The 15,999-nt window shown below is 34.4% G+C and overlaps 1 protein-coding gene across 9 annotated transcripts in view; it reads right to left on the bottom strand.

Annotated features, from left to right (window-relative positions):
* Positions 1–15,999, bottom strand: part of BBS9 (Bardet-Biedl syndrome 9) — a 317,920-nt gene that overhangs the window by 274,486 nt on the left and 27,435 nt on the right. For 8 of the 9 annotated variants that reach the window (XR_011092535.1, XR_011092536.1, XM_068670384.1 and 5 more), the window contains 4 exons: positions 12,619–12,793; positions 6,738–6,822; positions 4,961–5,144; positions 3,772–3,901 (listed from right to left, as the gene is read on the bottom strand). Coding sequence is in view for 7 of the 9 variants with exons in the window: in XM_068670384.1 (XP_068526485.1) it covers positions 3,772–3,901; positions 4,961–5,144; positions 6,738–6,822; positions 12,619–12,793 (574 nt within the window). In the remaining 2 variants the exon portion in view is untranslated. The remainder of the gene's footprint in view (positions 1–3,771; positions 3,902–4,960; positions 5,145–6,737; positions 6,823–12,618; positions 12,794–15,999) is intronic. The other variant, XM_068670391.1, reaches the window with a different exon arrangement.

Here is a 15,999-nt window from a genome sequence, read left to right as displayed (position 1 = left end):
TGCTACTTTCTCAAAAAGTTATTTCAGATGATTCAGACAAACATAACCCACCTTTGTGATGGGGAAAGGATTAAGTCACTTGACTTTACAGGCTCAAATCCCTGGCAATAGGTAAAGAATGCCTTTCATGTAAGGCATTTGAGCCAACAGGAACTTTAAACAACCTTGTCAGAAGCACATTCTTATAGGCCTCGTCCTCACACAATTACCTGAATAATGGGAGAGGGTGAGAGGAAAATCTAATACATCTAATATGAAACACCAAAAAGTGACTGCATCAAATCTTTGAACATAAAAAGATATTGCTCATGAAATTTCCTTTGCAAAAGAGATGCTGAGGTGCAGTGAAGGTCTTGGCAAAGAGGTCTCTCCAGTGAAAGAGAGAAATCTAAATTAAAGGATAAGACAAAAGGGAATAGCAGTTGAAGTCAATGCAGAGAAGATGTATATAACTATGTGGGGCAGCAAGCACATATTGGTGCTCACAGTTACTGTTACAACATTGAAAAATGAGGTGGAATAGGTATTCTTGCAACTGCTTTGTGTAACTTCCCAAATTCCAGCGGTTTTAACTGCATCATATGGACAGCTTCTCTTCAAAGCACTCTAGAAGGGTGTGGGGTTTTTGTTTGTTGATTTTTGTTTTGTTTTGTTTTTAATGTGGGTTTGTTGGTTTGTTGGGGGGGGGGGGAGGGAGGTCTTTCGTTTGTTTTAAATGAACTCAGGCAGAACACCTAGACCATCTTGAAGAATTTCAGCCTCAGAGAGAATGCTTTTGTACAGTTAGAGCTTTAAGAATAACGACCCAGGACTTTTCAGTTAGAAGCTGAATGTGTGCTATGACCTAGCAGTTTAAATTAATCCAAATTTTCAGTGCGAGTGGTTACGCCGTTGAAACAATCCAGGCAGCGTTAAGCATTTAGGACTCCCCCTGACATTAAAACAATGTCATCAACATTGTTATTAAGTATTACACATTAATAGAACCAGAATATAAACCTCTAACAAAATAAGGGACAAACTTTTAAAACAGTGATTAGAACTGAACTTTCAGTTCAGTGACAATAGTTATAGAGATCTTCAGGTAAAATCCAGAGTAAGATAAAATCTCAAATTTTTGCCTGTAGTTCAAGTTTCTGATCAAAAGTTATTATAGGAAAACTTGCTTTTCAACTCCCTGACAGACAACATTAATGTTTTTACAACAGAAGAAAAGCAAAATGTCTAGTTCAACAGCTTAAAAATACATCATTTTTACATTACAGACACACCTTACTAAAAATGTTACTGGTAACCACTTATTTTTGATTCTACTTTTTCCTTGTATGATTCTGAAAGTGGTGTCATGGAAACCAAGCACTTTATCTTTGAGTTTAATCCCAAAGGTTGTAATGTGTTATTATCATTATTTACAAACCGGTATTGCAATAGGGAAATACTGCATTTCACATTATTGTGAGAGGAAAAATAAAATCATAACAAGTAAGGAAGAGCACATTAAAAACACAAGTTACTTAGTCAGTTGAAATTCTCTGAAGCACTTGAAGGGCTGACCTTAGAAGCAGACTATCAAGATTACAGGATAAAGTATATGACTGCCATTATGAAGGCAATCATTACCCCTTCCCCAAGGGAATTTACATAAAATAGCTTCTAATAATGTTTTTCTTACCCAGAAACCCAGAGAACTGTAATAGATGTTATATGCCAACAAAAAAAAAAAATACAGATGAACATACATGATCTGTAAAGATAACTGCTTTCAGAGTGCTCCATTTACTTTTCAAGTATTGCAATAAAAATGGAAAGCATGTGAAAATAATTCTTTGACATAGGTCATATTTAAGGCACTTCCATCTCTCAGCAGTATAGGATTAACAACTCTATGGTTATTAAAGTAGTTAATATTATTTATGTTACAGTAGTGCTCAGAGGCTCCAACTGAGACTGAGGCCTCTCTTGAGTGGAGTAAGTATAAGAAAGTCATTATCACATTTACTCACATAAAATGAGAATTCCCTTTCAAGTTTTTTTTTTGTTTTTGTTTTTTTTACATATCTTTTGTTTAAACCAAATTATTACCTCTGTAAGCTCTACTGCAGTTTTTGCTGTTTAGCACATCTTTTTTTTGAACATCAGAAAGTACAAGCATAGCACATATGTTTAAGCACAAAGCCAGCAGCATAGCACATATGCCCAATACTTCTCCCTGTCTTTCACGCCGTTGGGTCTATACAGAGACACACAATCCTTCATTTGCCAGAACCTATATAAAAAGAGGTTTGCATAACTAGACTGATGTCTCTAACCTCACAGAGAGAAGAAAAGAAAAGAAAAAAAAAAAAACAGCATCAGTAGGTCTGTGGAAATTTTGCATCTAGCTAGCAAAATGATCTAGGACAAATTAGCAGGCTCTCAAAATTCTCATTAAGATCGAACAACAGAGTGTTAAAGGTTACACATAATGGGCAAAATCCATAAACTTCTTAATGGTTTAATTAGAACAAGTATTTGATGGTATGCATTACTAAATAATTCAATATACAAATGTCTGTACAATATGCTGTTGAAAAAAAAAATAATACTTTTTCAAATTTTTCTAATGACGCTGACTATTTTTTTCAAACTACAAAAGGTGTACTGTCTTACTCTGCATAATTAAATTAGCTTTTTTTCTTTACTAACTGGATCACTGAGATGATTTGTTACATTTTACATGTAAGACCTGTTGGATGAAAGCCAGCAGAACTCTCTTCAGAGAGTCTCCAAAATAATTAGAATTTTAAACTATAAATTACTTAAAAATCATTTGGTAATCATTAGCACCAAACAGAAAACACAAACATCACTCACAGATTTCTACTCTACATAAATCAATAAAGCTAGTTAGTCAGATGTTGCATTTTCATTTATTATGAGACTTTGGGATAAAACAGACAACTAACAACCGAGTTAAGTATTCAACAATACAGAGTACGTTGGCACACCAGCCATAAGCCTGCTGGGATCAGAGGTAATCTGTCCTAAGAGGACACTCCTACTGCATGTCCTTGTGGTCTCAGGAAACAGGCAGCCAGCACAAACATGGCTCTGATATGTTCACATAGTACAGGCATAAGCTGGATTGTAAAAGTACTAGCTGAACTTTTCTGTAGTTTGCTTCTCATTTCAATGACAGACTCAGCACAAATAATTAACACTGTCATATTTTTTCTGCATTGCATCCTGCACCAGACAGGTTTTTCCCTGACCTGTCCACCTTACATGTATTTTACACAAAGTCTGGTGCAGTGCAATCCTAACCACTTTAAACAGCCCCTTAAATTAATTTCCATAGTTTAACATGGGAGCTCAATAATCTGTTCCAACAAATCATGTCTGGAATTCAAATGCTCTTAAATGTTTAATGAAGAACAGGTTTGCAGTGAGAATCCTTATTTTCTTGTCTTAGGGAAGGATCTTAACAGACGCCAAAGCTTCATTTCTCATTCTTTTAAAGAAGAAACTACTTCCTTAGAGGTACGAGAGACCAATTTCTATCTTCACTCATGAAAAACAAAGTCTAAAGCACAGGACAGAACTTCAATATTATTCTGGAATTAACAGAAAGGCAATTAAGGAAAGTATTATTTTCTACAACAGACAAAAAACATTTTGAATTTACCTTTTCCAAGGTACATTATTTGTTACATATCTCAGAACCACTTGTTAGGATCTACAAGTAAATTTCACTACTGGAAATTAATCTGAAGAAGTAAATAAGTTACTTACTGTATGTTTGCTACTTTTACTGATACAGGAACATGGGAAAGTTGAGCAGCCCATTTCAGTGTAACATCCTGATAAATATTCAACACGTTACTATGGTTTCCAACTAGAGTGTTTATTGTTCCTTCTTTCACTGTTAAAGATATAAAAATTATTTTAGCATGAAAGATATTTTCATAACCCAGTCTTTTTTTTTTTTAGGCTTTTATTATTACACTATTTATTCATTTTCTTTTAAGCCATTACTTGTTATAAATATTTTTATAGAATTTTAAAGTGTCAAAAATTATTAAAGTTACATTTACAGTAACCAAGGATATATGTGATTAATTATATCAGTACCAATTATAAAATATGCAACACACATGCCAAAACTTTCCAAGGTTCTAACTAGAACCTTGCTATCCTGTTTGCTAACATAAAATATGGCTCAGAAAGACTCATCATAATTAAAAGGATGGCATGCCAGAATAGATATAACAAAATACACATTAGTTAAATAAAATCAGCTACTTATACTCTAATATTTCACTGACCCCTGAAAACCAATTAAAGAAGTATAAACTTATGTTTTATTTATAACTTCTATCAGAAAGTATGAAAAATACTTGAAGAATATTAAGATCATATTTACAAAGTCTAAAATGAGATTCTAAGTCTAAAATAAGGCCTGGTTGCAAAAATTTATCATATAGCTTCATCTCCCATTGATGAACTTTTTAATATTTGGCTTTTTAAAATTTAAAACTTACTACAATGAGTTGCAGCAACTTGAATGTGGAACCACTATAGTAATTATAGATATTAAGAACCTATTAACCTACTCTATTCCATACTAATGTTTCCAAAACCCTATCAGTAAGTGACAGAAGATCCTCAAATGCTAACTTACTCTTCCAAAATCTTTCTTGTTTTTTGCCTTGGTAGTCTGAGCAAATTTACTCAAACACTACCGAAGTACCTCATATTTGGTGATGAGAAAATACATATTTATATTCCACAAGTCATGACACTTTGCTCTAAACAATATTGGAAAATAAATTTTAAATTTTTTAATAAAAAAAAAAGTTCTGATTGTTTAGATATTCACAAATCAACAGCATATTCAGAAGAATGTATTTATTCAGTGGAGGAAAAAAACATCGCTGGAGAAGTAACCAAGCTAAAGGTCGCAGGTTTTCCTTTTACAAACCTGAACAATAAGGAAGGAAGCAACTTGGACTGTAATCAAGCTTTTTCATGAAACGAAGTTGTCCATTATCCTTAAGGCAGAAAAGGTTTCTCTCACCAAGCACAAAAACAGAGGAAACTGCCTGATTAAAGGAGACAATGCATATATCCAGTGCTTGCTCTCCAATGTTTAGAACCCAATCCACCTTTAATAAATAAATAAATAAATAAATAAATAAATAAATAAATAAATAACATGTTTCAGAGATCAGTTGACAACTGTGTATTTAAAAACAAACAGAAACACTTATAAAGAAGAGTTCATCAAGATGCTTTACAGATACAACTAAATTTTAAGATACTTGTGCCATTTTAGATGGCATTGCCTTACACTCTATTAAACCCTCCAAGAACAAAGTAATAGAATTGTTTAAAACTGCCCCATCCTTATATTTTAAAGGCAATGTCACAGAGCAAAGGTGGTAACTTATTCCAACACTGTATGTAATTGGAAAAACAAAATTTAAGGTTCTTAGGCCAACATTCATGCTTGCAGTCACTCATGTACACCCTTCAATTTGAAGAATGATTGTGTATATGAAAGCTTGTCTACTTTTCCAACTATGTACACTAATACAATAAATGACTTCTTAGAAATCCTGTCTTGCCTATATCCTTACATCTTTAAGCAATACATCTTTAAGCTTATTGATACATTTCATCAGTTTATTTCAGCTCGTCTCAACTTCAACTAATTCACACATGCTAAGAGTGCTCTTGACTACTGCCGAATTGGTTAAACAAATGAAGAATTTATGAAGTCAAAAAAATATTCAGCTGTCATGACTTCCTACATGATCAATCCTTTTGCTTAAAAAACAGAATACGTTAGTAAACATATCTGACATACAAAAGTGGAAGTGCCATCTTAAAAGTCAGAGGAAAATAAGGCAAGCTTATTTTGCCTCCATGTATGCTTCTCAACTTACATTTAAAAATGTTTTTGTTTTTTTTTTTTTTGCAGCTTGTCTGAGGAAACTTTCAAATTTCTTATGATGTCTCCTAATTCAAAGTGTAGGATTCTGACTAACATAGTGTGTGAAAAAAATATACATTATTAATGAGAGTAAGGAAAAGTGTTCTCCCTGTATTTTACTCTCATACCTGAAATATGCTGAATCCATCATTTTAGACAGTGTAGTTAGTGGACAAGCAATTCTAACGTAAGACCAGAGACAAATTCCCCACCTTTTAATAAGAGGCAACTCAAATATTAAACAATTTATTATCCAGAGGGCACTCCTGAAGACCATTGATTTCACTGTTTTTTTTCTGAGAACAAGAGTCCAGGATACTGACTATTTATGGAAACAATTTTCAATGTCAAGTTTTCTGTTAAAGTACAAAGGACTAATCAGGTACAATGAGGTTGATTTTGTAAGTTGAATACAAATTCAGAAAAAAAAAAAAAAAAAAAGACTTAAATTAGTGATACTTCAGGTATCTTTGTTTTACTACAGTTTAGATTTTGCATTACAAAGATTGTCTTGGAAGTAGCTATGTTCAGTATACAATTCTTTTGTCTGTTTGTTTTTCTTAGAACAGCAGCAAGTTTTAAGGCCCAACCTATGGCACAAGGAAATCCTAACAGAAATCTAGTGGAGTCTTTCCATTGCCTTCCACAGCAATTGGATAAGGTCCTCTGTCAGCAGATAACGTTTCCACTTGTTACTTAGCATTGGTCTTTTTAAAATGTATGCAATGCACCATACAGGATATATGTAATTAACAGATTTTACCGCAAGTCTTTTTCCAGAACTAAGTTTTTTCTGTACTGTTTCTTGTCTTGCCTCAGCATCTGTTGCAAATACCAGCACTTGATATCTGTTATAGGAAGTTTAAAAAAAAAAAATCTTTGTTGTTAATACCTTTAGGTAAAAAATAAAAATAAATGTATATATAATTATCATGTTATGAATATACATACACAGTAGAAGCAGAACCTAAAAAGGATTGTCAGATGCAATGCACCTATCAGCAAAGATGTTAAATAACATTGCAGAATAAAAGCTAAGTGTAAGGCAGATTTCAAAAAAGTATTCTACTCAGTTTTCCTTGTGTTAATATAATTGAACAGCTAATTAAATTAAAGGATAGAAATACAGATTACAAGTGAGATAGAGGCAAGAAATCAAGATATTTTCAATTTGTGAAATTAGGATTGTGATAAACATTCTTTCCACTTAATAAGGTTTAAAATTCCTAAACTACCATGAAATATATAGTACAATCTGTTATATATAATAGTTACACTTTCAAGCTCATAGTTAAGCATCCATTGAATGAATCAAATCATTCCAATCTAAGAAATAACAGTAAATTAGTACACTCCGCAGATTCTGACCTAAGAAACATTTCTATCTTAAGCATATTTTAGCAATAAACTGGGCTAGAATATTATCATTTTGTTAACTAATTGTGGGTTAATACATAGTTCTCAAACCAAATTCCCACTGAGCAGTAATATGCATTAATGTTTATGGACCGGTGTTTAAGTACCACCTAAACAAACACAAGTTCCTCGTCACAAAAAAACTCAAATCACAGGTGACCAACAGAAAAACTTCCCATTCAGCTATCATATCAAATATACAATCATTTAACTATAAAACTCATTTTGCTTTTAGACCTTGAAAAAAATTCTGAATCAACACAGGAAATACTGCTTTTAAACAAAGTCATTGGTCTGTATAAGCTACAGGAAAATGAATAATCTGCAACCTTTTAGACAAGATAAAACTGGTACATTTTTTCGTTACTGAAATATAAAAATATATATTTGATTAATACAACCATAAATACAACAACTTCTCTCCTTACTATGTCTATTTCCTTCACTATAGAAGTATTAACTAACTTTAATCTAATGTCCTAATAGTTCAGAGGCATGCTAAAGATTAGCACCACAGTGTCTTAAGACTGGACAATAACAGAGAGCACTACTCAGAATCCGAGGCAAATTCCTTTAAAACAACACCTTCCTACAATAGAAACAGCACATTTGTGAATTAATGACAAAAAATGATTTAACCCACATTTGTTGGAGCAGTGAGCCAAGACTCTAAACACGATGAAAAAGTGTTTTATTTTTAAGAAAAAAAAAAAAAACCTTTATTCATTATAAATTTTAATACACTCTAGTTTCTTTTTAATAATAATATTCTATTACTTGCAGTATATATACTGTCTCCCATATTAATAACACAATGTCTATAAACTTCTTGGGCAATATCTAGAATCCAGGAATGTTTCACCAAGTTTAAGCAACATAATTAAAAGAGTATTGCTTGAGAAAATCGAGTGATAAAGCAGGATAACATACAGTATCACAATAAAGCATTGTGTTAGATTTACATTTTCCGGATTAGATTCCTGAAACATGATTTATAAAAAAAGTTGTATTTTTATTTTCTTTGATATTTCAGCACACCTTTACCCTCTCTCACCCAAAGCACATCAATACCAAGAAACTTTCAGATAAAAGAAAATCAGGAAAATGGCATTTTTATTTCAGCAAGAAAATAAAGTTTAAAGATTTGATGTTTCCGTGCATTTTCAGGAAGCTACACTTCACATATATTAAAACCCTTCTAAACAAGGTACTATGATTTTTTAAATGCTTTACATTATGTCTGTAATCAAGGCCAAGTCCCACCACAGAAACCACATTCTGATCTGTATCAGTGAACTAATGACTTGTAGGTATATAATTAGTAATAATAGTTGTGATCAGTGTTAAAATAAAAACTGAAAGAAATAAAACAATCATCGTGGTTAACAAAGATTGGGCATTCCACTTCATGCTCTCCTTACTAGGAGCAAAGTAATGTACGTCCAGGAGGAAAATATTAGTGACAACTATAATCAAACTTATTCACAAAACAAAGAAGAAATTATTTTTCCACATTCATTTAATCATTCTTTCACAGAGACACCTAAGGTGGTTGCATGACAACATTTTTGATCCCTCCCTAAAATTTGTTGGTAGCATCTGTTGTGCAGTGGAGTGTTTCAGTATATCTAAAACCAGAAATCATAAGAGCCTGTGTAGGTGAAATATCTGCAGCTTCAGGGAAAAAGCTGTGGAGGTCAAGCAAAGTAGCCTGTAGGTATGACTTGGGGAAAAGACATTGAAAGACTCATTTTAAGATGAAGAAAACCTCAGTTCAGCACTATTGGTGCTTCCCAAGTTCTCTACTGCTTAACTGCAGAGAGGAGCTACCAGCGTTAGCAGTAGTTTTTAATTGAAGATATCTCCCAGAGAAAAGTGATCTCAAAATATTTACCATACCCAGAAGACTACAGAAGTCCAAAGAATAAATATAACTCCAAGCTAATGTTGAAAGTACAATTCATTTCAGATGCACTTTTGATTCTGTATTTTGTAACATCCTCATACATAAGCTGATGATGTGCAAGCTACATAAGTTAATGATGTAGACTGAAGACTGGTTGAACTGGCAGGTTCAGAAGGTTGTGGTCAGTGTCACCACGTCCAGAGGGAGACTTAGGTACACAAGTAGTATACCCCAGGGGTCAGTACTGGAGCCTAGCTTTTTGTTTATTCAAGCAACATAATAGTGTTTCAACGTTTAGTGAGGATACAAATCAAATTTGATCAAATCAAAGAACAGCATCATCCATTGCTTTCTTCATGAATAAAAAATAAGAATGAGATGGCATTTGACATAATTTTCCAAACAGGTATTGTAGTGAAATTTTTAAAAAGGCAGAACTGTTATTTCTACAGTTATGACCAGGAACGCAGATAGTTTCTTATTTTAAATGGAATGCTCTTCAAAAGCTACAGTAGGCAAAAAGTGACATTTCAGTACAGAAATATGCAATATATTCATGTGAAAAGGCTGGTGGTTGAAAAGTGACAGCAACAACTTATCTACATCGTTAATTAAAATAATGGTGCTAAAATATTTCTATTGCAAAAGCATTATTTGCAAACTCCCAAACTTCACAGTATCTCTTGACTTGTTTGCAGTCCTAAAATATGCAGAACCAATCCATCTTTCAAAAACACATTTAAATATATACTAACAGTAGTATTGTTGATGGTCAGTCATCTGCACTAAACAGAGTTAGTTCTGAATTTGACAAACAACATAGCTTCTGCTGAGATCACTTTTTTTTTATAATTTTGAAAGGTTTCTGCCTACTTGATTCTTTGGTAGCCGCCCATACTAACAGTTCAGAAAGATGTTGCATGATAGCTGTATGGCAAAGGAAATCATACTCAGTGGTATATATACAAAAAAAAAAAACAATAATAATAATAAAAATAAAGTAAATCCTGAACTGAAATACAAGAACTCTTGGGATAATACAATATTGCTTCTCACACTTCTAAGAATATCTATTTCAATCTTAAACAGACCACAAGATCAAGACATCAGAGGGAAGCAGGAGGGACAGCGTATTTCCTTCTAAATATGGTTTGATTGCTTGGAGACTAAAATTCAAAAAATAAATAACAACCAACGAAATTATTATATTTATTTTTTACATTCCTTCTTATGGTTGTAAATAAGCTTTTTTGCAAATCCATATTGTACTTGTCAGCCCATTCCTCCAGCTTGACAAGATGGCAGCCCTAACGTCTTTGTATTTGTCACTTCCTACAGTTTGGCATCATCCTTGAATTTCAGGATATTTATTCTCTCTTATGGTCCAGCTCTTTGATGACAGTGTTAAAGAAATATTGGTTCCAATATCAGCTCCTGAGGAATATCACTTATTTATGTCGGCCAGTTTGAATCACCATCAACCACTACTCTAAAAGCCTGACAGCTCTGCCACTTTGCCACTTCTTCCATCCATCTTGTAATTCTTTATTTTTTTTTTAAATCATGGGTAATGCCTCCATACCCACAGATTCATTGCTAGGCACAAAGATCCAGAAGGCCTAAAAGCAGACCTTATCATTTTTAATAGAGAAAAGATGAGGCAAAGCATGTGTTGATCTCCTTCACCTTCTTATGCTTTGGCACATAATTTTGATCAGTAGTTGGCATATGATTTTCCTTTTATGTCTGATGTATTTGTGAGGGTCTTTCTTGTCCTTCAGATTCTCTGCTAGTAGAAGTTTTAACTGAGGTTATATCATCCTGGTTACATCACCTGCATGCCCACTTGATATTTCTGTATCTTTCCTTGGTAGTCCGTCTTAACTTCCATCTCCCATATATTTTCTTTTTCCATTTGAACTTCATTAGTATCTACTTGTTCAGTCAAGCTGCTTACTGCTGCTTCTTGAACACCAATGTGAATTGTCCTTGGTCTTGGAGGTTATCCACGAAGATTCAATAGCTCTCCAGAGCACTGTTGCCCTTTAGGACTGTCTCTCAGAGGATCCCGCCTAGCAGTTCATTGAACAGGGCCATCTGTTCTCCTGAAATGTAGTCTTCATTTCCACTGAATATCTTCCTCACTTCTATCAGGATCTTAATCCATACCATCTCATGGTCACTGCAGGCAATGTCTGCCATTGTCTATTACTTCTCCAAGCATTTATTTCTTATTTCTGAGCTATGAATTCAGCAAAGCTTCTTGCCTACCCAGCATGTCTAGCACCTGTATCAAAAAAGTTTTCCCTGATGAACCCCAGCAACACTCCAAGATGTTGAAGTCCATTGTGTTGCCCTCCCAGCGGTCCTCCATTAGGAGGCAATAGGAAACTTCTATTTGTTTAAAAAAAGGCTCTATAGCAGATGTTTTCCACAACATCCCTGGCATTTAGCATTCATCTGAATTTGAACAATAAACTCAGCATGCTGGTTTCATGAGAGAGCCATGTGTATTCAAGCTGTTCCTCTGTGGTGAACACAAATCCTTCTCTGTCTGTCTTTTCTTAAGAGCCTGGAGTCATCAAATGTGACAAGGTAGCTTTGCAGCACCAAGGTACCACATCTCTAACTGCAGTGACATCTTAGCTCTGCAACTGCACATCTGACTTCCAGTTCCTCCCCTGCTGTCCAGGCTGCAGGTGTTTGTTGATACACACTTCAGATGGGCCTCCACTCATTGAACTTCCTTTAAGAGATTATTAAGTCATCCTCCTTTTTGCACTTGACAATTAATCCCTGTTCCATCATTCAGTTGCAAGACTTAGCACCTATCCCCCAATCTAGGGCTCAATGAGGTTAACAAGATTCTACTGCCACTTCGGCAGGTGGACTCCATCTCTCCACATCAGCCCTCATTCCTTTAGGAGGATCCCATGAACAAACCCATGTTCCAAATCTCTTCAGAAAATGGAGCAGGTTCTTCAGACTAACACCTATTTGCATCAAAATAAACATCACATTGAAACTACTGGAGGGAATATTATCTTGCTCTAGCAGTATAGTACAGACAAAACCGAAAGAACAGATTAGACTGAACCGAAGCAGGGAAGAGCCTGACACTTTCAGGACAGCATAATCTACCCTTGAAAAGCTAGCAAACTTATTTTCATTGTGTAAATATGTAACGTGACCATAAACTCCACAGGACACAGTTTGCTTTTTACAGTAAAGGCAATAAAAATCAAACATGACTACTTTTATTTGTTTACATACTAAATGACAGCACCAAAATATGCAATAATTACTGAATATGAACACATACTTGTAACTCTCAACCTGTCGACAGGAAGACACCGTAATGAAAGAATCTGTCCGAGAGCTGTAAGTCAATGGACCAGGCAGAAGAAAACCAGGTAAAAAACGCCCAAAAGCGTAGCTTTCCTGTTCAAATAACATTAGCATCCCATCCATGGACTGTATGCATATCAAATCTCGACCTAAGAAAGGAAAGAAGAGCAAAGGAAAGAAAACATCATTAATGATATAGCTTTAATTCTGAAAGTGTTTAAAAAACAATATATTTATCAGTGCAATTTTAACAAGACAGATTTTAATTTACACAGTATTAACTTAAAAAAAAATATTTAATTTCAAATCACAATTTCTGGTGTTATATTTTCAGTTTAAAGAAATGTTTCAATACTCCTACAAAAACTCTATATCTTACAAACAGTGGTAGCAACTGTGGGTCGAAAATAAATAACCAATTCTATTCTTTCAAAAGTAGTTAGAACAACACAACAAGTTCTACAGATATGTACAAACAGTATGATAGTAATGTTTTCCACACTCTACATTTTTTTCCCTTCTCTTCAAGGAAAGTAGAAACAAACAGATCCACTCCATTTGGTGCAAACAACACTAAAATTGAAGTGAAAAAATCAGCTTGGAGCAAACGAGTTCAAGCCTTTAACCAAGCCTTCAGCCAACAACCCCAAGACATGACTTACCATATCTCAAGTACACCAAGCTAAATTCAAAAGTTTCATTTTTAAGCCTTCTGAGATCAGAGGCTGATTATGGGTTTTATGTTTCATAACTAACTGCAGTAATTCACGCAAATAATATTTTCCATGTGTTTAAAGAGAAAGCCATGCCAATAAGACTAACACCTTGGAACAGTTGAATGAAGTGTCTCTCCTGAATTCAAAGACAAGTCCCTATCTTGCAAACAGAACATGAAATATTGTAATTCAACATGAATCTATTAATCCACATTAAAATACTCCACTGTGTCTTAGGAGCTTTAGTATATGCACGCAGGACTTGAACAAATTCTATGTTCACTTAAGCTCCATCTCCAATCCCCTTAGGATTGTTTTCGAATAGAAGATGAGCCAAAACAAAAAATAGGCTAAAAGCTTTACTTTGTTATACTTAAATAATAAAGTTAACATCGAGGTCAAGAAGATGCTATTCAATACCTGAAAAAGCAACAAATGTAAAATACAGTGGAAATATTGTTCATTTTGACTGCAATTCTTCCTTTGTAGAATCTTTAACTACTTGAAAATAAATAATAGTGTAATAAGTCAGAGATACATCATGTTACTCACCATTGTGATTTAAAAAAATAATAATAATAAAAAATAAAAAAAATAAAAAATAAAAAAATAAAAAAGGTAAAGCACCTGGATCCTTTTCACTTGCCCCTTCTATCCCGCCCTGCCACCTTTTCACATTTTCCTATATCCTAAAAATCAAATTCTCCCATCCTTCTTTCCAGATTCTGCATGTAATTCACTCATGTTCTGTCAAACCTGTTGTGAGTATCAGCCGTTTGCTAGGAAGGACATTCGACAATGTAATTCATGTTGTTCACATGGTGGAAGCTGTTCAATCTCTCAGTTGCTAGTGAAAATACTTTGACTTTTCTCAACACTTTATAGATAGAGTAAAACAGTTTCAAGAATTTGATTTCACAAGTGCTTGTACATGGTTGAAATGCTAAACATAACACCTGTTTCTTGCCTAATGTTCTACACAGACCTCTTCTGAAAACCTTAGAGGTCATTCCCATTTAACTGAGTTTTGTTGGTTTGTCTGCTTGAAAACTCCTTAAGTGAATACATTTGGAAGGATAACATCAGCTGCCAACTTCAAATGCTTAAATCGTACTTTAGCAAGGTAGAAATAGCATTTTCATTTGATGAATTCATAAATCAAAGAAGGGAAGAGAATTTTATTCAACATTTTATTCAAAAATCCAATATTCCATGTTAAGCATGAGAGTGAAGTACTCCATTAATCAACAATCTTTGGTGCCTTAGAAAAAAAAAATTACCTGAGAAAACAGTGAAAGCTTGCTTTCCTACATTGAATCATGTCTGGATCTGTACTAATGAACAAACATGTCAACAAAAGCAATTCAACGTGGAAACCATTGAGGTACTGATCAAAAGTACTTATACTGAGATTTTGCCCACTATTGATGTCAGCCAGTTAGTACATCTGATTGTTGACTTTTTTTCTACTAGTGCAAGTGAGAAAATGTAAATATATCATCTTTATAGCAGCTCTTTAAACCATTGGCCACTTGTCACTAGCAACTTCAATACGATGATTAAGTCTCAAAGTTTGATCTATAACATTTTGAAGTTTGTTTCAAGTTTCCAAATAGAAGAGAAAGCATTTAAAGTGTACCGCTATGTGCAGATTAAAGTCATACATCCTTCTAGGAAATGCAAACTCTTTACCTCTGTTAACAGCATAAAGTCAATGAAGAAATGTTTCCTGTGACTAAATGCAATCATTTTAAGAGAATTATGGGTTTGTGTCGTGGTTTAACCCGGCCGGCAGCTAAACACCACGCAGCCGTTCGCTCACCCTCCCCCCTCCCTCTCTGGGACGGGGGAGAGAAATGGAAAGTGAAGCCCGTGAGTTGAGATAAAGACAGTTTAATAAGACAGGAAAATAATAATAACAAAATAATAATAAAATAATAACAATAATAATACAATGGTGATAATAGGAAAGTAATAATAGTATGTACAAACAAGTGATGCACAATGCAATTGCTCACCACTCGCTGACCGATGCCCAGCCTAACCCCGAGCAGTCCGGCCCCCCCTCCCCCCGGCTAGCCACCCCTATATATTGTTTAGCATGACGTCAGATGGTATGGAATACCCCTTTGGCTAGTTTGGGTCACCTGTCCTGGGTCTGTCCCCTCCCAGCTCTTACTGCACCCCCAGCCTGCCCGCTGGCAGGACAGAGCAAAAGGCTGAGATGTCCTTGGCTTAGTATAAGCACTGCTCTGCAACAATTAAAGCATCGGGGTGTTATCAGCACTCTTCTCATCCCAAGCCAAAACACAGCATTCCACCAGCTACTAGGAAGAAAATTAATTCTGTGCTAACTGAAACCAGGACAGTTTGACATACAGATCCCCTAAAAGCATTTTCTAAACAGACCGATTGTTTTAGAGCTATGATTTTCCTAGGGTTTTCTACACAGACTTTTTAAATTATAAAGCACAGTCTATGGCTTCTGTTCAGTCTTAGAATTTATTGTTTATTAAATTAGAAACATATTCTACATTATACATACACATTAGCTATGCATACATACACACACCTCTTAAATGTGACTAGCTAGTATGCTTCCTCTGAAATTTGTAAAAGCAGCCTTATTAAAAGTCTTT

This window comes from Anas acuta, chromosome 2, assembly GCF_963932015.1.
Source record: "Anas acuta chromosome 2, bAnaAcu1.1, whole genome shotgun sequence".
NCBI classification, from domain to species: domain Eukaryota; kingdom Metazoa; phylum Chordata; class Aves; order Anseriformes; family Anatidae; genus Anas; species Anas acuta.
Note: the sequence above shows the minus strand (reverse complement) of the source record. Positions and strands in the feature narration are given on the sequence as shown.